The 27,504-nt window shown below is 44.6% G+C and overlaps 1 protein-coding gene across 10 annotated transcripts in view; it reads left to right on the top strand.

Annotated features, from left to right (window-relative positions):
* Window positions 1-18,546, top strand: part of tox2 (TOX high mobility group box family member 2) — a 292,247-nt gene extending 273,701 nt beyond the window's left edge. For 9 of the 10 annotated variants that reach the window (XM_069884517.1, XM_069884521.1, XM_069884514.1 and 6 more), the window contains 6 exons: window positions 3,576-3,830; window positions 6,508-6,735; window positions 12,435-12,515; window positions 13,217-13,627; window positions 15,648-15,787; window positions 17,524-18,546. In XM_069884517.1, the coding sequence (XP_069740618.1) occupies window positions 3,576-3,830; window positions 6,508-6,735; window positions 12,435-12,515; window positions 13,217-13,627; window positions 15,648-15,787; window positions 17,524-17,560 (1,152 nt within the window). In that variant the 3' untranslated portion in view covers window positions 17,561-18,546. The remainder of the gene's footprint in view (window positions 1-3,575; window positions 3,831-6,507; window positions 6,736-12,434; window positions 12,516-13,216; window positions 13,628-15,647; window positions 15,788-17,523) is intronic. The other variant, XM_069884518.1, reaches the window with a different exon arrangement.
* Window positions 18,547-27,504: the final 8,958 nt, after the last annotated feature.

The raw sequence follows: 27,504 nt of genomic DNA, 5'->3' as shown, positions 1-27,504 counted from the left end.
GCATTTACCTGGTTCTCAGCCACATCTCCTGGACTGATTCACCAAACACCTGTAGCTGCTTTCATCATTGCAATTGTTATTCCTTTGCTTGCTGGAGATGACTTTACCAGCCAGCTCAATCCTTCCAGATAATGATAACCTCAGCCTCTTTCCCAATCCCCTGTGTCCTGTTTATAAGGCCAGCACTGTACCCAGTACGCCTGGGAGACAGACCAGTACTGGGTACCTTTGGCAAAGCAGAAATCAGGTGGAATTTCTGCCAGTGGTGACAGCATTTTGATGTTAGCCCCTGAGGTTCGCATTGAACCGTGTCTGGAAATGAGAGCAGAGCTGGGATTCGAACTGTGGCTTCTCGTGTGATGTGGGTGGGGGGGGGGGGGGGGGTGAGGTGAGAGACAGCTGCACCAACACTGCCATCTGGTGGTGACTGGCCAGTACTGCACACCAGCTCAGTTGCCAATAGCACAATTAGATGGAAATATACCATTATTGTGGACATGTTCTCACTTTGTTGTTGAAGGAATAAGGTTTAATGTGATCACACACCCTTCAATCATTCCATGGCTCGCCTATATTAATTTAAGGTAGTGATTGATGGGTATCTGGGCAGCCAGCGTATCAAGAGGTATGGGGAGAACGCAGGGGAGTGGGGCTGAATGGGAGAACGGATCAGCTCATGATGGAATGGAGGGATGGGCTTGATGGGCCGAATGGTCTACTTCGGCTCCAGTTTCTTATGGTCTTGCATAGTGAACAGACGGAGTCTGTGGAGGGAGTTGATCTTTTGTGGCTCTGGGGGTCCATCTGCTCCCTGCTGAATGGGCAGTGAAGGTAGGCACAGCCTCTGTGCCCTCATGCCAAGGAGTGAGGTGGGACTCCAGGGGAGTCCCGTTTACTTCATTAGTGTTCTTTGGTTGGAGGGGTGGAAGTTTTATGCAGTCTTGTCTCGTGTGACCCCTCCCCAACCCAGACTTCCCGCAGTTGGACTTCGGCTGAAAGGTTCACCAGCCAGTTGGTGTCAGGCTTTGCCAGTGAAACCCACATCCACTGGTGTGGACTGGGGCTTCATCTGTTACCCAATGGCCATTGCCCAGGCCTTTAGGACCATGACCACAGACAACCTGACACTCTGCTCATTTATCTCTTTCTTGGGACCTGTACAGAAGAGACCAGTCACCTAGCCTCTGGACACTGCCCCAAACTCAGCTAACCACTACCAGAGCCAGTCTGTGCCATGGACAGTGGAAACAGTTCCTGCTCCAATCAGGCAGTTACTTTAAAACAAAGGAAAATTACAACAGAGCAAGAGAATGTGCATCAGCCTCAGGCCAGTGTGCAGGGAGAGGTGGCGATTAGTCATTGCCCAGAACTGCTGTCCCCAGGGTTCAGGAGGAACAGCTTACTTCCATTTAATGTCTTAGTGAGCTGAACATAACTAGAAAACCTGCAGATGGCATCAGGTTTGATAAGGTGGGGAGAAGGGAAGGTGCTGATCAGGGGAAACTAGGTTTGGAGGGAGTTGTTTCAGACCCCGGTGAGGCCATATCTTGCACATTGTGTACAATTTGGTCTCCCAAACTGAGGAAGGACATTCTTGCTGTTCAGTGGGTTCAGTGAAGGTTCCAATCCCTGGGACAGCAGGGCTGAGGGATGAAGAAAGACGATAGACCAGGATGATACTGACTGAGTTGAGGAGAATGAGAGGGGGTCTAATTGAGAGGTATAAAACACAGACAGGTCTGGACAGGTGAGACGCAGGAAGAATGTTCCTAAAGAGTTGAATGGTCGTCTCCTCCAATCTATGAACCTTATAAATCTTATAAACCTGACAGGTGATGTGTAGAACAATGGGGAGGGGGGGGGGGGTTCAGGGGGAACATGACAGGTGACGTTCGGAATGGTGTGGAGGGGCATTTAGGAGGAATTTGACAGGTGATGTTTCAAGCCTGTCCTCGCTGTAACACGTCCCACAGCAGTGGAGCTAACTCTGCTGGTCTCGTGAGCCCACCAGCTGAATCAGACAGAGTCAGAGTAACATTCACTTCCTGAGAATGAGCAAAAAACATTCTAGAACAGCTGGAAAGAGATTAAACTGGGGACATCTTCAGAAATATCACCTCCCCAAGCCCCTGTGAGGGATGAGATGTAAACTGGTGGTGTACACATCGGTCTCTCCTGATTTAACCACAGAGAGCTCACTCTGACTCCTGTTGTGATAGCTGCCTTCTGCTCCCTGGGTAACTGGGCAGGGTGGGCAGAGGTGTGGAGTGTACAAACTAGTTGGCAATGTCTGCCCATTCCCGGCCGATGTTTTCATCAGATCATAATGAAAACAAAAAGAAGACATTGACAGTGACAGAGAAAGGCAGTTTCTAAAATTGTGGCAGGACTGACAGTTGATAGGGTGAGAGTCTGGCTCGGGGGAGTCCGTCACAGCATCATTACCCAGAGAGCTCAATCCTTCTGAACCCGGTTTCTGGGCACAGGGCAAGAGGCCAGCAATGGCAGACATCTGTGTCGGATCCAGGGAAAGGAGCAGGCCTGTTAGAACAATGGGTAAAACTAAACATTTTCCATAAAGAGATTCAGACCAGAGTTATCAATTTGGGATTTGAGGTCGCCCAGCAGTTCCTTGAGATTTTCAGAAATTTCAGATTGAGCTCTCTTCGGGCAGAGGGACCAGCCTGATTTTTGACTATTGGCACAGATGCTTGGAGGAGGAAGCTGTTGATATCAGCTCCTCCTAGAGTCCATGTGAGTGAAGATGCTGCTGGGTGTGTAGGCACATCTCTCAAGATTGTCGCGCTGGTTGACTGAGTAGTTTAAGAAGGCCTATGAGATGTTGGGCTTCATTATCAGGGGATTGAGTTCAAGAGTTGAGAGGTCGTGTTGTAACTCTACAAATCTCAGGTGAGACCACGCTTAGAGTATAGGTTCAGTTCTGGTCATCTCATTATAGGAAGGATGTGGAATCTATGGAGAGGGTGCAGAGGAGATTGACCAGGAAATTGCCTGGATTGGAAATTAAGAGGCAAGGTTAGGAGAGCTGGGACTTTTCTCTTTGGATGAGAGGTGATTTAATAAAAGTCTACAAGATTCTGAGAGGCTTAGATAAGGGAGTCAGCCAGTGCCTTTCCCCCCAGGGCAGGAACAGCAAACACCAGAGGACATATGTACAAAGTGAAGTTTAGGGGAGACACCAGGGGTGTTTTTTTTTAACGCTGAAAGTTGTGGGTGCCTGGAATGCTTTGCCAGGGGTAGTGGTGGAGGCTGGAACATTAGGGGCATTTAAGAGACTCTTAGACGGGCACATGGATAGAAGAAAAATAGAAGGTTACGAGGTAGGAAGAGGATAGTATTTTTTTTTGGGAGGAATATATAGGTCAGCAAAAGCTCTGTACCGAGCTGAAGTTTTCTGTGTTCTACATTCTAATGGCTTGGCCTGGCAAAGATGGGTAGAATCTTGTGGTCCAGGATTTAGTTATCTCACTGTAAAGGGTTTTCTAACACTTGTTACAGAACAGAGTTCCTTGCTCCTGTAACTAATGAGCTGTTAAAACTTCGTCTTTCCTCAGCAGATGCATGGAGTGGGCCACTCCGAAGGTCCTCAGTATGATACCGAGACTCAGCACCCTCTGGTCAGTCGGTCAGGAGCTCTGCCGCCCAGTCACATGTCCATCATTGCCCATTCACAACTGAATGCTCAGGTCGGCCTGAACATGGGTCGAGGCCATCACACACGTGGTTCACCTTCACCGCCTGGAAGCAAGTCAGCTACCCCCTCGCCCTCCAGCTCAGCGCATGAAGAGGAGGCTGATGCCCTCTCCAAGGTACATCTCACTGCTGCCCACCCAGCTTAGCTTCATTTGTTCCGTAGTCATTGTCATTGTGTCTAACTCCCTGCTTTCCAAGGTCAAAGGTAAACAGGCACTCAGTTATCTACTTCAGCCGGGCTGTGGTCCTGACAGACTGTTAGGCACAAACTGAAAACCTTATGTCAAGCTTCCTGTTCGGTTCTGGTCCGTCCACACCAACACCTCCTGTCCACCGGAGTAAGTCCTTACCAAATGCTGAACTTCTATGTCAGGTCACCTTCAGAGGAATGTCAGCTGACCTCCATCTCCCAGGTTGATCTGCATTTTCTGGGCTGCCTCTGTGCCTGCTGGTTTACTTTGTGTACACTCAGAGACCTCCCTAGGAGTGTCACTGGGGCTCTGAGGTCATAGAACCTGCCTGGGAGTCAGGGGACCCCACCAAGGTCTCGGTACAGGGGTAATGCTGGAGTCTCCGCAAACCGGTTCAAAGAAGTGATTGCCCAGGGCTGGAACACTCTGGTTAGCACAATCCTCAGCAGCTACTGAAGTGAAGGAGCCGAGGCCCCACACTTCGAGCAGGGACATTCAGGGGTTGGAGAGGATAATGGAGGTGTAGTTGCCCATGATCTGTGTGGAAAACAGGTGGAGGTGGGGTTGTGGCCCAGTTCACGGACATGATTTCTCTCATACCCCTGGGTCAGCTGGTGACCATGTATGTCCCCTTGCGATGTGATTCCAGCCCATGTCCAAGGCACAGGATTGCCAGGATCTGAAGGGGAGGTGTGAGGACAGGAGAGCTGTTCCTGCCTCCCATCCCTCATCAACTCTGCAATTCCCTCCAACCCTGCCTTCCTCCTGGTTAACACATCGCACTCCTGTCATCCAACCTAAGCCAGGTTCAAGGCAACACTGTCAGCTCGGTGCCTATTCGAGCCCATGTATTGTGGCTCAGATGTGAGAGGGACATCCATGTCATAAGACATAGGAGCAGAAATAGGTCATTCAGCCCATCGACTCTGCCTTGCTCTTTAATCATGAGCCCCACTGCCCCGCCTTCTCCCCCATAAACCTTTGATGTCCTGGCTAACCACAAACCTATCAATCTCTGCCTTAAATACACCCAATGACTTGGCCTCCACAACCACCTGTGATAACAAATTCCACAGATTCACCATCCTCTGGCTGAAGAAATTCCTCCGCATCCCTGTTCTAAGCAGACACTCTTCAATCCTGATGCTGTGCCCTCTTGTCCTAGACTCTCCCATCATGGGGAACAACATTTATACATCTGCTCTGTCCATGCCTTTCAACATTTGAAATGTTTCAATGAGATCACCACCTCGTTCTCCTAAGAGTACAGGACCAAGAGCTGTCAAACATTCCTTGTACGATAACCCTTTCACTCCTAGAATCATCCTTGTGAACTTCCTCTGAAACCCTCACATTAAAAACTTATCCATCCACAAAGGAAATAGCACTGTGAAGATCCCTCACTAACTTGAATCTCCCAATGGGTCACACTTTACCACTGAGTCATCAGGGTCAGATATCAGACTTCCTTTATACCCCCTTGCAGTGCCCAGACCATGCAGCTCTCTCCAGCAGATGTCAGACTATTTATAGCAATCTACCAGGCCCAATGTCTGTTGCTCAGTCCTCGTTACCTACCCATTACTCTTTATTGGAGCATGACAGCAGCAACCACACTCCTTCCACAACCATTCTTCAACAAGATGCTAAGAATTAGTTCTCCCTGTGTCTGCTGGATTCCCTCCAGTTTCCTCCCACCATTCAAATCCTACAGGGGGTTGTAGATTAATTGGGTGGAATTGGGTAGCACGGGCTTGTGGGCCAATACGGCCTGTTACCGTGCTGTACATCTAAATTTAAATCGTCATGATCACCTTTCCGGCAATGATTTCATTCAGATGTGTGTTGCTAGCTTGGGGGGAATATTTTGATGGATGCAGCAAAGGCTGTGGATGTGGGATGCATGGGATCGGACTTTCAAAGAGCTAGTACCTGCACAATGGGCTGAACAACCTCCTTTGTATGAAGGTGCCTCAGGCTTGGTAACAAAGTCTTCAGTGGAAGTCTGGAAGTCTTCAGTGTTCACCCTGTGTTGAGAGTGAGCACCGACTTGCATGCTGGACTCACACCAGTGCCACATTCAGTCACTCAGCAGCTGGAGTCTGGCACCCAGACTAGTCCCACAGCCTTCCGCACTGAAGGTCCGACCTCCAAACTGCTGCAAGCAAACCCACCACCAACAGCATTCCTCACGGTCCCTGGGACATTTCAATGTATGTGTTGGAATTGAGGGTGAGACCAGGCCGGGACAATGCAGCCCCCAGTCACCCTCTCATTGGTTGGAAAGCCAGTGCTGCATTTGGACGGAGGTGGAGGTGATTGAGTGGGAGTGGAGCAGCGTGAGGATGGGCATGAGGGGAGCCCAGTGGTGAGAGAACGGGTGTTCCTCAGCTGATGGTGAAGCGTAATCAAGGGAGGTGATTGGACGGGACCAGTGGTGGGAGAGGCATGCTTATATTCCAGCAGGAGGAGGGACTCTGAGCCTGGAGCGAAAAGTTGGCTCTTTCGAAAGAACTCAGCATGTTATCTATTGTGCTGGTGCCTTGTTGTGTATCAGAGTCAATGGAATTGGGCTGGAATTCATTGCCACATTTCCTTACAGATCAATGGGGAGAAGAGGCCCTCCATGGACCTCAGCAAGAAGGTGAAAGCACAGAAGAGGAAGAAGAAGAAGGATCCCAATGAGCCCCAGAAGCCAGTGTCTGCTTACGCCCTGTTCTTCCGGGACACGCAGGCCGCCATTAAAGGGCAGAACCCCAGCGCCACCTTCGGTGATGTCTCCAAGATCGTGGCCTCCATGTGGGATGGACTTGGAGAGGAGCAGAAGCAGGTAAGTGGGAAACAGGAAACGCTTGTTCCCTCATGTCAACTTCCGAATTTCACCTCCAGCCTCCTGAGGTGTCCACACTGTCCATACTGGGTGGGACATGAGACATGAGCTGCAGCCCTCTTTAAAAGGTGCACATTTGCATCGTGTCTGACACTTGGTGAAGTTTGCTCCCTGCTGCCAAACCTCTCTCACCGAGGATTCATTTTCGTCCTCAGAGACTTCCCTAATATCCTCATTTCCCAGTTTTTATTTGTGCCTGTTGCCTGGTGATTCAATTTGTGTCTAGGAATACGAGATTAGCAATTTCACTGTCCTCTTTGGTTCAAGGGCATCCATTCTGGAAACAGCTTTCTGGGCATTTAACCCTTTCTAATCTGTGCAGAATGTTCACAGTTCCTCCTGATGAACCAAGCAGACTACATCACTGAAAATAAATCCATTCCAACTTTTTTAAAATCTCTTGTACCGTTAGGGGCGTCAGACAAAACTAATGGTGACACTGTTTGACTTATAGCAGGCAAAAGTTGAAGTTACATTTTTAATGTATTATAATTACATGACGCCTCAAACCGTGCATCTTGGCGCCTCACAGTTTGGCGGGCAGCAACCTCCTTTGAAGAAGACCGCAGAGCCCACCTCACTGACAAAAGACAAAGGATGAAAAACCCAACACCCAACCCCAACCAACCAATTTTCCCCTGCAACCGCTGCAACCGTGTCTGCCTGTCCCGCATCGGACTTGTCAGCCACAAACGAGCCTGCAGCTGACGTGGACTTTTTACCCCCTCCATAAATCTTCGTCCGCGAAGCCAAGCCAAAGAAGAAGAATTACATGACAATAAAAGGAACCTTGATCCTTAATAACCCTCAATGAGATTACCCTCCGCCCTCCATTGTTCTGTTGAGGGCCTCGAATGTAGTTTGTCCTGGAACAAAGGGTGGGGGGTGGGGTGGTTAGTGGAACCTTTCACTGAACTTTCACAGATCTGAAACGTTTCATATGAGTTGATGTAAGCTGATTCCAACAACATTGTAACTGGATCCTTTCCACCACACGACACCCAAGAGACAGCAGATGCTGGAATCTCAAGCCAAACACAATCTGCTGGAGGAACAGTATCAGTGGGAGTCAAAGAGTAGTTCGCATTTCGAGACGAAACACTTCATCAGGAATTAGTGCAGGAGCAAGATAGAGAGGTCAGGCTGGCAGAGATTGGGCAGGTGACCCCATGTGTAATTGATGAACAAGCAGAGGTGAAAGATGATGATCAGAGACAGAGGAGTGGTAAATGCCAGACAAAAGGGGGAGTGTGTGTTAGAGAAAGAGATTTTTACACAGAAATCCCTTGATATTGCTGTAAGGAACACCTGACATTAAGCCGGTTTTGGTCATTTACACTGAACTGAATAAAGCCAGCATAATGCCAGGTCAGTGTGTCTTTTCACACAGCAAACTGGCATTCTGGGAGAAAAAGAGACAGGACTTGTAACACAACCGCATTGTTGTCTAGTGTCACATATAACATATTGTATTTGATGGCCTGTTAGACCTACTGGCTCAAAAATATTCCCCGTCTTGTATGTGAAGTTGAAATTAAAGTAATAATGTTGAGTAACACCGACAGTGATCATCATCACTCCATGGCTCACTAGCATCACCCCCATCTATCGCTGTCGGGAGACTCTCCCGATGGCCCACCGTTGGTTCCCCACACATTGTTGTGCTGAGGAAGAACCAGGTTCGAGAGAGACAAGTCTGGACACAAGGGTCTGCAATAAAACATTACTTTTATTAACACACAATTAATGGAAGAATGTGGGAAACTCGTAGCAAGAGCTAAAGCACACGTGCACAATTTATAAAAGAGCATGGGAAAATCTACTGCAAGTATTGATCTATAGCAGTGAATTTCAAACTTTTTCTTTCCACTCACAGACCACTTTAAGTAATCCCTGTGCCAGTGGTGCTCTGTGATTAGTAAGGGATTACTTAAGGTGGTCTGTGAGTGGGGGAAAAAAGGTTGAGAACCACTGCTCTAGACCCAATTGTTACTGAAATATTTGGCTTGAGAAAATTTTTTATTGGCCCATTTCCTTTGGAGTTATGAAACCGTGCACATAATGAGTCTATTGGGTACAATTAAAACAGTGGTTTTCAAACTTTTTCTTTCTATTTACATACCATCACACAAGTAATCCCTTACTAATTACCACTATCTATTGTTGGGGGTTGGTGGCGGGCTGTCGGTGGAGGAGTGGGGTGGTGGGCTTCAGACTGTTCAAGCTGAGGACAAACCCACAGACCAACTTGCTCACAGCACAAGGTGACTAGAGGCACATGGGAACAACTGAGAGTGGGGCGGTGGGATCAGTGTGGGGGCTGTCCTTTTTATCACACTGCCACTCCCTAACACTAATCTCCTCTCCCTTAATATCTGAAGGTCTGTCAGTGACTGTCTTGAATACTTTAATCCTGACAGGAACATGCAAACTCTGCTCTCTCAACAATTTGCCTTTGAAGGCCTTCCACTTACTGAACACATCCTTGCAGAAAACAACTTATTCCAATCCATTCCTCCTAGATTCTTTCTCATTTCCACAAAATTGGCCTTTCTCCGATTTAGAATCTCAACCTGAGGACCAGATCTATCCTTATCCGTAATTAATGTGAAACTAATGACATTATGGCCACTGGACCCAAAATGTTCACCTGCACAGACTTTTGTCACCTGACCTGCCTCGTTCCCTAATAGGAGATCAAGTATTGCACCCTCTCTATATATTGATTTAGAAAACTTTCCTGTACACATTTGACAAACTCCAAGCCATCCAGCCCTTTTACAGTATGTGAGTCCCAGACAATCTGTGGAAAGTTAGAATCTCCTAATATAACAACTTTCTGTTTTCTTACATAGGCCTGCTATCTCTCTACAGATTTGCTTCTCCAATTCTCTTTGACTATTGGGCGGTCTAAAATACAACCTTATCAGTATGGTCACACCTTTCCCATTCCTCAACTCCCTATATGGTCTCTGTAGATGAGCCCCTGTAGGCTGTCCTGTCTAAGCACAGGTGTGATATTTTCCCTGACGAGCAATGCCACTCCTCCCCTTTCATCCCTCCCCCTCTATCACGTCTGAAACAACAGAGCCCCGGAACATTGACCTGCCAGTCCTGCCCCTGCTGCAACTAAATCTCACTAAAAGCAATAATGTCATCATCCCAAATGCCAATCCATGCCCTAAGCCTCTCTGACAATACTCCTTGCATTGAAATAAATACACATGAGAATATTTCTATCACATTTCTATCTAGACATGACCTTTCTCCTCCTCCACCTCACTATCTGGCAAACCTACCCGCAAGAATGTTAGACCCCTCCAGTTCATGTGCAAACTGTTCGCTGGATCATGTCCCACCCTCCCTGGAACAGAACCCAATTGTCCAGCAGCATGAAGCCATCCCTCCTGAGAATATTGCCAAGATATCGCGGATCCTGGCACCAGGGAGGCCACAGACTCCTGCTCCTGTTTATTTTGTTCTTTTGTTCTTATTTCCTGGGTTACTCCGCATTGTTTTATTCACTAGGATATTCATAACCTATGTGTAGCTCTCGAACTCTACCACCACAGAGGCAGTTACATCAGTCATGGGCCTGGAGTTGCACGAGCAGATTCCTTTCCCTGATTGAACCCTCCCATCTGCTGCCTTTGAGGCAGTTAAAGCAGCCCAGGCCTGATGCCATACTCTCCAGGAGTTCTCCTCAACACTTCATCTGAAAAACACTCGCTCAGCCCCATTACAATGCTCATCACTGGACTCCTGGACAGGTTACATCAATGAGACTCAGCCATACTGGGATAACAGACCCAGTGTCTCCTCCAATTTGTCTGCAGGAAGTCTTCTTCCTCCTGGCTGATAAATCTGCCCCAGCTCCCAGTTAATTTCCAGGAGCCATTGTCTCACTAATGAAACAAGTGCACTTCATTACATTCCAATTAGCAGGTAATTCTGCTGGGACTTGCTCAGTACAGTAATCTGAGCTAACACGTGCCAAGTTCAGTTGTGTTTGTTTCTGGACTCAGTGACCTCTCTACATTGTCATTCCTGAGACTCATTAGTAACTTTCAGGCATGACAACTTATCGAAACACTCGCCATTCTGAACCTTATGAGTTGTTTAGAATGCTTTCAAGTTTAAAACCTGCCCAGTGTGGGCATCCTTAGGAAATAGTCAGCCACAAACGTGACACAACACCCATTGCATCTGCCCTGTGTGGCTGTATAAACCTTGAATCACAAGCAGACAAGCAGTTCTATACCAAAGCATTCCCACATCCACACAGTCAGCAACTTCTACCTTCAATGGCCCTTTATTCTCCAAATCAAGCAGCATTTGTTCTCTCTCTTTAGTTCAAACTCCATCTTCAGAGGTTGGGGGGGTGGGGGGAGGGGGTGGGGGTGAACTCTTCCATTCTGCTGGCCAATCACACTCCTGTCCCAGGATCTCTCAGCCTATCATTTTCCGGGAAGAATTGACTGTCAGGTGTACCATGCCTCTGACTGAATTCCATGGGTTGCTTGTGGCGTGGGAGACTGGACAAGCTCAGCCCTCCCTGGCCCTTATCTGCATCAGAACAGAAACCAGAACAGAACAGAAAGGGTTAATGGAAGCTGAAGCCTCGAAGCAGTTTCTCAGAGCAGAGAGGAAAAAGCTGTGCATGGCATTTTGAGGGGTGCTGAAATGCAGCCTCTCTCATTGATAGGTGGTAGGCCAGGATCCCTGCTCTCAGCCCACTCTCACAGTGCTCCAGATGCGGAGCACTGCTCCCACTGGCTGGACACCACATTCCAGATGTGGAGGGCCGGACTTCACACTCCAGATATGGAGGGCTGGTCCCCCCACTGGCTGGATTCCACATTCTGGCAGCAACTCTGGGTGAACAGTGAGGAGCCTCTGCTCTAGAAGTATCCCAAAAACTTAGGCAGCTGACAAAATCCTGCTCACTTTGCCAGCTGGAAATAAATTTTAATACTTTTGAAATATCCCAGACATTTAGAGACATTTAAAAGCTTTGGAAGGAATATTCAGGGGAGACATCAGTGGTAAGAATGTTACCTGAGTGATGGGTGCCTGGAATGCATTCCTAGTGTGGTGGTGGAAGCTGGTACAATAGGGTCATTGTAAAGGCTCTTGGACAGGCACATGGATGCATGAATAACAGAGGGTTTATGAGTGTGAGGTAGGGAAGGTTTAGATATTGATGTGGCGTAGGTTTACATAGGTCAGCACAACATTGTGGGCTGAATGGCCTGTTCTGTGCTGTAAAGTTCTATGTTCCAATAACATTTAACTAATTTAAAAATATTACTTTTAAAAATATTAGTAAAATTAATGTACCTTCAATTAAATAAATAAATAGTCATCGAATAAAGTGAAATAATTTTGCAATGTCACCTAATTGTGCCCCCAATAATTGGTATTGAGATCAGAAGGGCCTCAGAACAAGGTAATTCCCGGGACGTGTTGTAGAGTTGGGGACTCTGCCGAGGGTCCAACATTCTTGTGAGTTGACGTGTGTGTTACTTGGAATCTATCAGTGTGCCTCAGATCGCTGTGTCTGTCCACCACACGCCCTGAATTTTGTGTAGGCTTACGGTTCAAAGTGCTGATGACCGAACTTCCTGTTGGTTTCACAGGCCTACAAGAAGAAGACTGAGGTGGCCAAGAAGGAGTACCTAAAAGCTCTCGCAGCCTACAGAGCCAGCTTGGTGTCCAAGGTAAAGCTCTTCCTTGCCATTAGGGTGGTTCAATCGAGGTGAGGGCACACGTCGACCGGTGGGGAAATCCAGGGTTATAGTCTTAGTGAAATGCAAGGAGTGATTTCAGAGAGACTTCTGCCCCAGGGAGTGGGGGTAAGATGGACTTCACTCCCACATAGTGAGAAATTGAGCTGTGAGTCTTGATGAATTAAATTTATTAAATTTAAAAGTAGACATACAGCATGGTAACAGGCCATTTCGGCCCACAAGTCCGTGCTGCCCAATTACACCTAATTAACTTGCAACCCTCAGGGAAAACCCACGCAGACACGGGGAGAATGTACAAACTCCTTGCAGACAGTGCAGGATTCGAACCCCTGTCCCAATCATTAGCTCTATAACAGTGTTGTACTAACCACTACGCCAAATTGAAGAAAAGGAACTGGAGAACATGCAGAAGCAAAATACCACAGATGCTTGAATTCTGAAATCAAATTAAAATGCAGGAAGCATTCAGCAGGTCAGTCAGTTTCTGTGGGGTTGGAAGCAGTTAACGATTCAGCTCTGACCTTTCATCATGTGGGAAAAGGTGTCATTCGGAGGTTTGGTGTGGGACACGGTCCTGAGGTGGAAGGTCAGCCTTGGTGCTGTCTGATGGAGAGGGGCCAGCAGCTGAGAGGACTGTCCATTCCTGATGTCCTCTCAACTTGTTTTCACAGAGCTACAGCGACCAGGGGGAGCCCAAGGGTGGCCAGACCTGCCAGCAGCCACACCTGATGCCCACAAAGCAGCCACTCTACAGCTTGAGCCCCCAGACCTCAACAGCCTACATTGGGCCACATTCCTTCCTCCCTCAGTCGGAACTGCAGACCTACTCGGGCCCGGCCCACCACAGCCTCTCGCGGACCCTCGGTTCCAAGCCAGTGATGTCACAAATGCCCCTGAGTGGGTCTCCACCGCCATCGCTACAGATCAGCCCTCCCCTGCACCAGCAGCTCTCCCTCCAGCAACACCAGCAGGCGGCTATGCTCAACCAGCCCATCATGCAACAGGTGCAGAGCCAGCCAATCATCTCCCACCAGATGCCACTTCAAGTCCAATCACAGCTCCATTCTCCTCCCGGGCAGCAGGTAAGCAGCACCAGTGCTAAGACATGATGCCCCAGGGCAATGTCCTCCTGCGCCGAAGTGGGGGTTAATATTAGTTTAGAGATTCGGCACAGTAACATGCCCTTCTGGCCCACACCGACTACATACACCCACTTGACCAATTAACCAACCAACCCTGTCTATCTTTAGAGGGTGGGGGAGGAAACTGGAACATCCGGATGAAACCCACACATACACGGGTAGAAGGGACAAACTCCTCAAACAGCACTGGATTCAAACCTGGGCCGCTGGCACTGTTACAGCAGCTGTGGGTCATGTACAGGAAAATATAAAGAGTCATGGGCAAAGCAATATTCAGCCCGGCAGTTTTCATCCAGTTACACTGCAAGAAAAACTGTTTTTAGACCAGAAAACCCCCGTATCATTGAAAATTAATTTTCTATCAAAATAACTATACAACACTACTGAACAGTTTAACTGCTGACATTACAGAGGTTTATTGATGTGCTCACATACTACAGTAGGCATTTGCTGCTCTTAAATTTAATTTAAATGAATGCAATAAAACTCTGATTCAAAGAGCAGCGCAAAATAAGAACAGGAGAAATCAAGAAGGACAAGGCCGTCTCCAACATTCCTCCACAACTCTCAGTGAATTCAGTTCATGGCCCAAGTGTCCTCCTTAATGACTATTATGCAATGTGTAAATCTGCAGATAGGCTATTAAAGCTAAGATTCCTTGCAAAAGTGTTCATTTTCCCACCATGTCTGTGATTTTTGGCACTCCCTTGCTTTTTTCCACCTTTTTGGTTCCGCCATGTTTAATCAACTGAGGAGAGCATTTTCCTCAATGAGCAACATTGTAACAATCAGTCTAGTGTTGTTCAAAATGGCAGCGACATCTAGTGTTGCAACTAAGAAGTGCAATGTACATACAGTGCAATTTATTGTTAGACCATATGTTCTGACAGGCCACCCCTGCTCTACATATGCTAACTGTGCCACCGCTCTGGTGAGATGCTTTTATCGATACACAAGGTTAGGTTTGGGCCACTTGCCCAGAACTCCAGGAAAGTAAGTGGGTTGGTAATGGAGTGCGTCAAAGTGTACTTATGCTGCAGCTATGTAAAACGTTCGTTGGTGGAGCCACACCTGGAATACTGTGTGGGGTCTTCTGAGAGGGCCAGAAGATGGTCAGTCACCAGGATGTCACCTGGACCAGAGGGGAGAGATTGGAATGCTTTCTCCAGGGTGTCACATGCTGAGGAGAGACCTGATAGAGGTTTATAAAAGAGGCATTGACAGTCAGAGTCTTTTCCCCAAGATACAAGTGTCACACTCTGGAGGGCATAGGGATGAGATGCAGGAGGCATGTTTTTCCCATTGAGAGTGGTGGGTGCCTAGGACAGGCAGTCACAGGAAGGTAAGAGAGTTTCAGGCAGACACATGAACAGGCAGGGAGGGGTGCGGACCACGTGCAGGCCAATGGGATGAGTTAGATAGGCATCTTGGTCAGTGCAGACAGGATGGGCTGAAGGGCCTGTTCATGTGCTGTAATTTTCTACATTTCATTGTCACCTTGAACCTGAGGGGCTACCTGAAGAGATAATTTGTCTGAGGAACTCAGCAGATCAGGCAGCATCTGTGGAGGCAGAGGGATGGATGATACTTGCACTCAGGATATGTGATCTCGACTCCAAATGTCGCCCATCCCTCCACTTCCATAAATGCTGCCTGACCTCTGAGTTCCTCCCATAACAGCTCACAGTGACTGCATCAATCCTGGCTACCTGTGGAGTCAGGAAGCTAATGACAGCAGATGAACTGGGATTTGATTACCCCTGAGTTTACACATCCAGGGACGTTTCCCGAAATCTTCCATCCTTTTCAACCCCCAAAAATTAAGCTTACTTTTCCAGTGTCTCAAATGATCCTCTGTCGTCTGTCGAAGCTCAATAATCTGCAAACTCCAGATGAGGCAGTTGGGTTCCTAGGATCACTGTGAATTTACAAAATCACTCTCTTTTCCCTTTTCCCACAGGGATATGTTCACATGCCGTCAGAGTTTCAGGGCACAGTCGGAGACCCGACTCCTGGCTCTGCGGTGTCAAACCCCCCGGTACAAAGAAGCGACTGGGATAATGAATACTGTAACAGTGAGTGCATCATCAGTCACTGCAGGTAAATGGGGCAGACACAACACAGGTAAATGGGGCAGACACAACACAGGTAAATGGGGCAGACACAACACAGGTAAATGGGGCAGACACAACACAGGTAAATGGGGCAGACACAACACAGGTAAATGGGGCAGACACAACACAGGTAAATGGGGCAGACACAACACAGGTAAATGGGGCAGACACAACACAGGTAAATGGGGCAGACACAACACAGGTCGGACCCAGCTGGAGGCACATGTGCCCCATAAGGGGTTAGAACATGCTCCAGCCAGGGTTGCAATGGGAACATGGATTAGTAATAGGAAGAATTTAAACACAGTAGAAACATCAGATAGATTAAATTGGATTAGATTGGGATTATGTTTCGGATCTTGAGGTGACCTGGAATATTTTTGGAATTTTTCACAAGCACAGGAACTTAAATGTGCAGTGCCGCATATCTTTACTATCTGGGACAGAGGAGAACCCAGCTCATTGTGGTAATGATGCTGGGGTTTGGCCTGGCCTGCACCCACTGGATCTGCTCTGGGTTCTGTGACCGGGTTGTGGAAAGGGAAACAATACTTCTCACTGGCAATGAAGGGTGCGAGCGTTAGCAGGGGGAACTCAGCAAGCTCTCACATGGCCGGATGCCTTGTTCCCCTCAAAGTAGTGCCAGGAGCATCTTTTCACTCAGGGTACTACCAGGGGCACCTGTTGCCCTCCAGGTAGTATCGGGGGCACGTTCCCCTCGGAGTACTGCTGGGGACACCTGTTGCCCTCCAGGTAGTGTCAGGGGCACTTGTTCCCTTCGGGGGTCATGCCAGGGGCACCTTTTCTCCTTGAAGTAGTGCCAGGAGTACCTGTTCCCCTCAGGTAGTACCAGGGGAATGTTTACATTCAGCTAAGAGGGGACAGTCCAGGGGTTGGGAGAGAGTCTCACTGAGCCCAGTGTGGCTGTGCTGAAGAGGATTAAGGGGGACGTTTGAAACTAACAATCAAATATCTTCCACAATCCCTCCTTATTTCTTCTACCAGGAGGTAATGGGTTCAGACCAATGAAACATTCCACAATTAAAGGAGGTGCAGTGTTGGAGATCCAGGTTCAACCTGGACCTCCAGTGCTGTCTGTGTGGAGTTTGTATGTTCTCCCTGTGACTAGGTGATTCTCCTCCCACATCCCAAAGACATGCTTGTTGGTATAACTTGTTCCTGATGAAGGGTAAGATCTGAAGGAGTTAAATTTTAATTCAGTACAGTAACAGGCTGTTCCGGTCCATGAGCCTGTGCCCCTCCCCCCCCACCCCCCACCCCCCACCCCCCCCCATTACTCCAAATTAACCTACAACCCTGCCTGTCTTTGAAGGTTGGGAAGAAGAGGGAGAACAAGAGCTGGATGAATATGGGATCAGTGTAATAGGGTGGTACATCAAGCCAGATTTAGTGCTGAAGGTCCTGTCTCTGTCCGGGACTAATTCAGAACCAGGAGTCATTCAAACCTTGATCTGGAAACATCGGTTTGTGTGGAGCTGGCACAAACACACGCCCACCCTGCTGTCCCTGGCACTGTACTACAGTCCAAAACAGTTTGTTTTATACTTTCTGGAGCTCTAAGTTGGATAACGGCCAAAGTTGCGTAGGAGGGATTCACTGTGGAGTATTAAACATTGCACAATGATTCGTAACAGATTCCAGGAGTTTGTCAGCTGAGCTTGTTCTGGTTCACCAAAGTAACTATGTTTTCTTTTAATTAAGCATGTTACCAAGGGACAAGGCACTCTACCTCACCTGAGCTCACAGCCACCAACGTTACTTGCACTTCACCCAGGGAGTTACCTGCCGTGGATGCCCCACTGGATGGTAGCATTGAGGACGTTAGGTAATCCTCACGTGCCCAGGGCATCTAATGTTGCCCTTGGATTCCAATCTTATATCTTGCAAAACAAAAGTGTTAAAATAAAAAAAAGGGTGACAATCGAACTGGGTCCTGCAATGGAAATGTTTAATGTGCCCCATGGTTAGATCTCAACCGCTACTCTCCTGAGCTGGTTTTTGTGGTCAGTTGCAGGGCGTTGGCCCAGAGTTTGCACACTTCCCATTGAAATGATGACCTTTTGCTCTCTCTGCTGGACAGCCCCATACTGTACAGACTCCAAGCACATGGTCCACCTGGAACTCACCATTGGGATGACCAAGAGGCCTTTTTCTGACCACTTTAAGAATGACACATTCAACTGGCAAAGACATGAAACTTTTAAATGTGAAGCTGTCTGTGAAGCAAGCCGAGATTTAAGATATTGTTTTCTGTAGATTTACTCAATGTTTTAGAGGTGTTTAAAATTCCTGGAGCTTTATGTGTCGGAGACATTTTCTGTGAATTACTTTCTAGAGAGGAGAGTCTTTTTTTGGTATCAGATTTGACTGGATCTCCTCATTGAGTTACTGTAGAGAGGAGTGTGCCACTTGTGTACAAAATGCCCAGTGTCTGTTTTGTTAAACATCTGTGACCAGGGTCTTTTTATAATCATCTTATGTAGATTTTAATATTCATTTCTTGCCAGTGTCCAGTTATTTAATTTTTTTGTTGATTGATGCTCCTTTAGCCTATTTAAAGAAACAAATTCATCTGTAAGCTGTGTTTATAATGAGTTGTTGAGCTTTCTGAAATCACGCTGCCATTTCTCTGTTTGGTTCAACGCCAACTCTCAGACCTTGTGTTCAAATGCTTTGTGTCTCTGAATTTCTTTCTCTCTTCACTAAATAAAGAAGTAATTTTATACTGCAGCCGAGTGTAAAGGTCACTCTTTTCCAATGAGACCTGCACACTGATTTAAAACTCTTTCATTTTATTCCCTTCGCTGAGACCAACATCCACCAGACCTGAATAATTCCGGAAGGAAGAACAGATGCTACTGTGAGAGGATTTGAATAGGAGTGGGGGGTGGGGGTGGAGGGGGGGGGGAGATACCATCATTGCATGATCACAGGTGTTGTTGGGATTTCAAGCAGAGACCAGGTGCTGATTCAGCCACCTCGCCCCCTACCCCCTCACAGTGCAACGTGCTCAGCCCAGACAAAGGGGTGGCACTGATTTTCCATTGTCCAGGTTAGCTCTGGATTCTGGGGCTGCCCTAAGAACCCACCTGAGGTCACAATTCAAAGTGACCCATGCAGAATTTGTGGGGCTCCTTCCTCCCGAGTGTGTGTGTGTGTGTATAATCAGCCTCTCACATGAAGCATTGTTTCTGGATCCAAAGATGCTTCCTGACAAAGCACCCAGGCCCGAAACATTGGTTACCCTTTACTTCCTGTGGATGCTGCGTGACCTGCTGAGTTTCTCCAGCACGTCTATGGATTGTATTCGACCCCAACATCTGCACACTGTTTAACTCTGCAAGGTTTCCAAGTTAATTTCAAGCAGTGCTTGAGTGAAGCATTACAGCAGAGGGCAGCACTGAGCTACCCTTGCAAGACACTCATGAAATGCCAGGCCATTCAGTCCCTCTGACCTGTTCCAGCATGGATCATTTGCTTCCTGCCCACATTTGCTGACACCTGTTTATTCTGATACAAACACACTGTTCAACCTCCATCCATGGCCCTTTCCTGTTTGATCCAGGAGTTCCAGGTTCCTGGTCCTTGGGGATCCATCAACACACCTGCGCTGCAGTTTTCCGAATCCTCACTCGGGGCTGGTTCTTGAGCCCAGGCATCATTCAGGATTCTCCATTCAAACCACCACTTCAGACACGTTGAGAGGTAGAACCTGCAGTGAGAACCCTCCAAATGGGCAGCTGAAGGGTCACAGCCAAGGGCAAGATCACACTTCATACAGCAGACAACGTTACAGCACTGTACAGGCCCTTCAGCCCATGATGTTGTGCTGACCTGTGGAAACTTTTTCCACAAAAATCAAACCTTTCCCACCCTCTATTTTTCTTAAATCCATGTGCTTGAGTCTTTTAAATGTCCCTAATTCCACCACCATCTAACCTCCACCACCACCATCCCTGGCAAGGCATTCCAGGCACCCACAACTCTGTGTAAAAAAAACTTACTCGACATCTCCCCCAAATTTTCCTCCTCTAACCTTGAACATACAGATATCCTCAGGTGTTTGCTACTGTCAGTATAGCCCCTTTATTATTCATCGTCCAAAAGTTACAAGTACTGCACTAGTTTAAAATTCAGGCTATTCACACAAAACATGTTACAAATTAAACATAATTATCTCCGACAACATCATTTAACCCTGGTGGGCCAACTGTTCAGACCCTCCAGTCTGCCCGTGAGCACTGTGTGCTCCTTCTCCAGGGATCCTCAGGCACATAAGTGTCCTCAGAAGAGGGGCAGGCAGTCAGCCCAAACTGAACCTTCAACTGCCCGCTGCCTAGGCCTAGTACCAAATTGACGCGGACAACACTCGACTATCCCTCCCTCCTCAGTACCAGGTGCCCAAAGATTAGGAGCTTTGGGCTGAAATGGAGCCAGATCTTGAAAGAGCAACCCCTTCAGGTACGCGAGCAGAGTCTGCACTCTCACACATTCCATGGAACACATCTCAACCAAGCCGCTGAAGTGACAGATGGTTGGTGAGTCCATGAATCAACTCAACTTGTGACTTGGCATTTTGTAGGCACATCACGGATTTCCCCTCCATTTTCACACTCACTGTAATGGTCAGGATGCCATCGCTCCCCATCATTGCCCTTGTGCATTTTCCATCCACGTTCATGGGGATAAGTATAATGACCGCATTCTCGTCTTCCAGTGATGCAAAAAAAATTTGTGGTCAGAGGGTCGTTGAAATCACTGGCCCAACGTGATTTCTGTAGAGCCCAGGTCTTTCAGAAGACCAGTCTGGTATATTTATGAAAAACAAACTAGACCATTGTATGAAACAATAGTCCACATCAGGAGGGGTGGCACAGTTAGTGCAATGCTTCGATAGTGCCATCGAGTGGGACCAGGCTTGTAATCCCCTGCTGTCTTTAAAGAGTTTGTATGTACACCCCGTGTCTGCTTGGGTTTTCCCCCGGGGCTCGTTTCTTCCCACTGTTCAAAATGTACCAGCCATGTAGTTGAGCAGCATGGACTCGTGGGCCGAAATGGCCTGTTACCATTCTGTATGTCTAGATATATATATATAAAAAATAAAATTTAAAATTTCTATTTATACAACTTCATGTTGATTGAAGTCACCCTAACTCAGTCCTCAGAGCACACCATCCCATATTTCCCCCACATCGAAACGAGAGTCTGAGATGTGAGTCCTTTATCTGGACGATCAACAGAAATCCCTGGATGCTTCACGAACTGGCTCCCTGGCCTTCTGCCAAAGCATCTCAAACTCCTTGAAGGTGAGGCCGAGGTTCCCAGGCCTTCGAGACTCCATTGAAAAGTCATCAACAATCTATTGCCAAGCTAATCAGCGATGAACCGGTGGTGGAGTCAACGATGTTAAACTTTTAATGAGCAAATTAGGCAAAAGATAATGGTTTTACGGTGGAGTAAATCCACCCTGACAAACTGCCAGCTAATTGCTGGAACTGCATAGTTGGAGACAGCAGAGCTTCATTTACAAGCAAAAGATTTCTCCTGAACAATAAGTCTGCCTAGAGGAGTCACGTGATGAAGTAGTGGCCGGTAGGGGAACTCCAGCCCTCTCCAGAAAAGTTTAAAAAAAAGATAGAGAAAAAACAAAGGCACAAACATAAAAACCATAACAAAGTGAAAGTAAAAGTGTGGAGAAAATGGCAGCAAAGAAAGAAAAACCAAAAACAACGGGAAGAAAAGAAGAAGGAAAGACATCGGAAGAAAAAGGTAAAGGCCTTACCTGTGCGAGGAGGCCCGCCGTGGAGAGAGAAGCCCGCTCCCTGAGGTCAGTTGAAGCCCCGAACTCGGGACTACAAAAATGGCTCACTGAGCCAAACAAAAGTGCGCAACCGCGCAAGACAAAAATAACATTGACGGGAGGGGGGACCAGCTGAGGAGTTGATCTCCGCAGCTAAAACAGGCAACTACAACACAACAGCAAGAGGAAAACATAGAAAATAACGAGAACAAGACGGAAGAGAATAAAAATAAGAAATCAAAGAAACAACAGATGACCAACCCAGAGGAAGAAGACCAACACCAAGACACTTCTAATAAAAATAAGACCAAAAATACCCAACAAAATAAAACAAACAACCCAACAAGAAAACCAGAAGAGACAGAGGTAAAGGACACAGACCCTGGAGTGGACTCAGAAGAAGAAGAGGAAGAACACAGAGAAATGGAAGATGAAGGGAAGGGCAAGTACATGGATATATATTTTTAAAGAATATATGGAAACAGTAGAAGAATGGCAGTCACAAGAATTCAGTGAAATAAAAAGAAGAATAAAAAGTACAGAAAAGTGAATAGATTAGAGATGATCATGGCAGATATAGGAAAAAGAGTAGACAAGGTGGAAGAATGAGAAACAGCTGTAGAAATGGAAGTAGAGGACTTAAAAAAGAAATTAGAAGAATCTGATAAAAAGGTTAAAGAGTCACAGGAGCTGTTAGCTCAGAAGATAGATATAATGGAAAATTATAATAGAAGAAACAATATAAAGATAGTGGGCCTTAAGGAAGATGAAGAAGGCAAAAATATGAAAGAATTTATAAAAGAATGGATCCCCAGGGTCCTAGGAAGACCAGAATTACAGGAAGAAATGGAAATAGAAAGGGCACACAGAACATTAGCCCCTAAACCACAACAAAAACCAAGATCCATTCTAGTAAAATTCCTAAGATATACAACAAGAGAAAATATATTGGAGAAGGCAATGAATAAAATAAGAAGACAAAAAACCACTGGAATACAAAGGTCAAAAATTTTTTTTCTATCCAGATATAAGTTTTGAACTCCTGAAGAAGAGGAAGGAGTTCAATGCAGCAAAAACGACCCTATGGAAAAAAGGTTATAAATTTATGTTAAAATACCCAGCAGTACTTAAAATAGTTATTCCGGGGCAGCAAAACAAACTGACCCGGAAGAAGCACGAAAATTTGCAGAACAACTACAAAACAGACAGAGAGATGAAGAGATGTAACAAGAACACAAATGACAACAAACTATATGTATGTGTATATGTAGGTATATATATATATATATATATATATATATATATATACATATATATTTTATATATATATATATATATATATTTATATATATATATATATATATGTGTATATATAAAAAATAGAGTATAGGTAAGAACTAAGAAGGGAAAGAAAGGGAAGAAAGGAAGTAAGGAGGGAATTAAGAGAGTGACCTTTGTTATATATGAAGATTAAAATCTTTTCTGGGGGGGCTGGGTGGGGAAGAATTAGTCACTGTGAAATCAGTTGACACTTGCGAGTGGATTCGCAAATCCAAATGGAGAGGGGAGATGTGGTTGCCCGACAAGGGACAAAGGGCAACTCAGAAAGGGGAGGGACTATTGGGGTTAAAGGAATTTTAGATATGAGAATAGTGGAAATATTTTATGTTTTAGAAATGTTGTCTTATAATGTGTTCAAAAAAAGAAAGCAGAAATGGATAAGAAGGGAAGGTGGTGATGAGGAAACAGAAAGGAAAGATAAACAAAGTATGAAATGGCTATGTTGAACTATATGACTTTAAATATTAATGGAATACATAACCAAATCAAAAGGAAGAAACTGTTAAATTTACTGAAAAAAGAAAAAATTGATATAGCATTCGTACAAGAAACACATCTAACTGAAGTGGAACACAAGAAATTAAAGAGAGATTGGATAGGACATGTAACAGCAGCGTCATATAATTCAAAAGCTAGAGGAGTAGCTATATTAATCAGTAAAAATGTACCAATTAAAATAGAAGAGGAAATAATAGATCCAGCAGGGAGATATGTAATGATAAAATGTCAGATATATTCAGAATTTTGGAATTTACTCAATGTATATTCACCTAATGAAGATCAAAAATTTATGCAAGAGATCTTTTTGAAGATAGCAGATACGCAAAGGAACATACTAATAGGAGGGGATTTTAACCTTGATTTGGACTCAAACATGGATAAAACTGGAAAAAAAACTAACAGAAAGAACAAAGTAACCAAATTTATAATTAAATCGATGCAAGAAATGCAACTTTTGGATATATGGAGGAAACAACAAAGGAAAAGGAATATTCATACTATTTGGGTAAACATAAAACATACTCAAGGATAGACCTATTCCTGATATCAGCCCACATTCAAGGGAGAGTTTGGAAAACGGAATATAAAGCTAGAATATTATCGGACCACTCACCCCTGTTATTGGCAATAGAGTTACAGGACATCCCTCCAAGAATGTATAGATGGAGATTAAACTCCATGCTACTTAAAAGACAGGATTTTAGAGAATTCATTGAACGACAAATTAAAATGTACTTTGAAATAAATACGGAATCAGTGAAAGATAAGTTTATATTATGGGACGCAATGAAAGCGTTCATCAGAGAGCAAATAATAAGTTATGTAACTAAGATGAAGAAGGACTACAATCAGGAAACAGAACAGTTGGAAAGGGAAATAACAAATATAGAAAAAGAATTAGCAATAAAGGAAGATACAACTAAAAGAAGAGAATTGGCAGTTAAAAAAATAAAATATGAAACACTACAAACATATAAGGTGGAGAAGAACATAATGAAGACAAAACAGAAATATGAGCTGGGAGAAAAATTTAAAAAATCGCACAAAATTCTAGCGTGGCAGCTTAAGACAGAACAAACTAAAAGAATGGTATTGGCATTAAGGAAAAAGAACAAACAAATTACATATAATCCAACGGAGATCAATGAAAACTTCAGCAAATTCTACAAGCAATTATATCAAACTGAAAACGAAGGGAAAGAAGACAAAATAGATGAATTTCTAACTAAAATTGAACTACTGAAATTACAAACAGAGGAGCAAAATAAATTAATAAAACCATTTGAAATGGAAGAATTACAGGAGATATTAAAAAAAAACTACCGAACAATAAAACACCAGGAGAGGATGGATTCCCAATAGAATTCTATAAAACATTTAAAGACTTATTAATTCCTCCCCTTCTGGAAGTAATCAACCAGATTGATAAAACACAAAGCATACCAGATTCATGCAAAACAGCAATAATTACAGTAATACAAAAGACAGGGAAAGATCCACTCGCACCAGCGACATATAGACCAATATCTTTACTTAACACAGATTATAAGATAACAGCCAAACTATTAGCAAACAGACTGGCTGACTATGTACCAAAAATAGTAAATCTAGACCAAACTGGATTTATTAAAAAAGACAAACAACAGACAATATCTGTAAATTTATTAACTTAATTCATGCAGTAGAAGGAAATAAAACTCCAACAGTAGTGGTTGCTTTAGACGCAGAGAAGGCCTTTGACAGAGTAGAATGGAATTATTTATTCAAAGTACTACAAAAATTCAGCCTACCAGAGAAATATATTAATTGGATTAAAGCATTATATAAGGGGCCATTGGCGAAAGTGACAGTAAATGGATGTATATCAAAACAATTTAGCTTAAGCACATCAACAAGGCAGGGATGCCCACTATCTCCCTCACTGTTCGCGTTAGCTATAGAACCACTAGCAGAACTGATAAGAACAGAAAATAAAATAAAAGGGATAAAAATAAAAGACAAGGAATATAAAATCAGTCTATTTGCAGATGACGTTATAATATAAACAGAACCAGAAATATCAATAAAAGAATTACATAGGAAATTGAAGGAATATGGAGAAGTGTCGGGGTACAAGATTAACGCAAATAAAAGTGAAGCAATGCCAATGAATAATGCGGATTTCACAAAGTTTAAGAAAGAATCGCCATTTAGATGGCAAACACAAGCAATGCGATACCTAGGTATACAACTAAATAAAAACCTCGGCCATCTATATAAACTCAATTACTATCCATTAATGAAAAAATTACAAGACGGCTTAGAGCATTGGAAAGACTTACCACTAACACTGATAGGAAGGATAAACTGTATTAAAATGAATATTTTCCCAAGGATACAATACCTATTTCAGTCATTACCAAGACACCTAACAGAGAAATTCTTCAAGGAGTTAAAGAAAATAAGAAAGGGGGGGAAACCGAGGATAGCACTAGATAAATTAACAGAATGGTACAAACAAGGAGGCTTACAACTACCAAACTTTAAGAATTATTATAGAGCTGCACAATTAAGATACCTATCAGATTTTTATCAAACAAGGGAAAAACCAGATTGGACCAGATTAGAACTAGATAAAATAGGGGAGAAGATACCTGAACATATATTATATAAATGGAATGAAAAATTGGTGCAACGTAGGAATTCACCGGTATTGCATCATCTGCTCAACATTTGGAAGAAGATTCATGTAGAAAGGAATAAAACAAATTACCAACTACCAAAACTAATATTGACGCAAAATCAGCTAATCCCTTTCACAATAGATAACCTTTCCTTTAGAGAATGGGAGAGAAAAGGGATCAAAAGAATAGAAAATTGTTTTTCGGGAAATAAATTATTATCCTTTGAACAAATGAAGGATAAATATAATATAACTCACGATACAATGTTTGCATATTACCAACTGAAATCCTACTTGAAGGACAAATTGGGAAACAGTCTGAGGTTACTAGAAGGAAGCAATTTTGAATATGTGATTACAGACACAATGATAATTTTAAAATTTGTAACAAAAATGTACATCAAACTGCAAGAAACGGAGAACGAGGAAACAAACGGTAAACCTAAACAAAAATGGTAAATCTAAACATAAAGATAAAGAATGCAACATGGGAGAAGCTATGCTCCGGAACTATGAGAAATACAATAAACACGAGGTTATGCATGATACAATATAACTGGATACACAGGCTATACATCACACCTCAAAAGTTAAATAAATGGGACGCAACAGTATCAGACAGATGTTTTCGCTGTAAAAAGGAAATGGGAACAACAATTCATGCAATTTGGACATGTGAGAAAGTGGAAAAATTTTGGGAAGATCTAAACCAGATATTAAATAAAATCACAAAAAGCAATATACCAAAAAACCCAGAGATCTTCCTCCGAAGTAATAAAAGAAAAAGAATTTGGACTCGATTTGGATGGAGCACAAAAAAGATTTGTTGGGATAGCACTAGCTGTAGCAAAAAAATGTATTATGTCAACCTGGAAATTAGAAGACAACTTGAGAGGTCATCTTGGCTGAGAGGAAGGAATGAATGATGAACACCAGGGTCTTGGGACATGAAGTCAAGTTCAGTTGCTGCAAGATGGGAGGGTCACAGTCAGGGCATGGTCACACAGCCTCACCCACCCAAGACCCCCACCGACCCCTCCCCCACCTCCCCATCCACAAAAATGAATAAATGTATTCCATTAGAAAAAATAACATATAATTTAAGAAATAACATCTCAATATTCGAACAAATATGGGAGCCATACATAAAACACAATAGAGAAATCCTACCATGGACTTTCACCACCTAAAATGACAGAAGGAGAAGACAACGAAAAGAACTGACTCAGTAAAATTTCTTGTTTATTTTTATAATGTATCTTATAGATTAAACTTCAAATAAATGGGAAAGGGTGTGAGGGAGGGAGGAAAAAAGGGGGAGAAAATGACACTGTATATATTTAAGAAGAAAAATGTATCTTGATCAATATGGTTTATA

The sequence above is a fragment of the Narcine bancroftii genome, chromosome 6, assembly GCF_036971445.1.
Source record: "Narcine bancroftii isolate sNarBan1 chromosome 6, sNarBan1.hap1, whole genome shotgun sequence".
Taxonomy (NCBI): domain Eukaryota; kingdom Metazoa; phylum Chordata; class Chondrichthyes; order Torpediniformes; family Narcinidae; genus Narcine; species Narcine bancroftii.
Note: the sequence above shows the minus strand (reverse complement) of the source record. Positions and strands in the feature narration are given on the sequence as shown.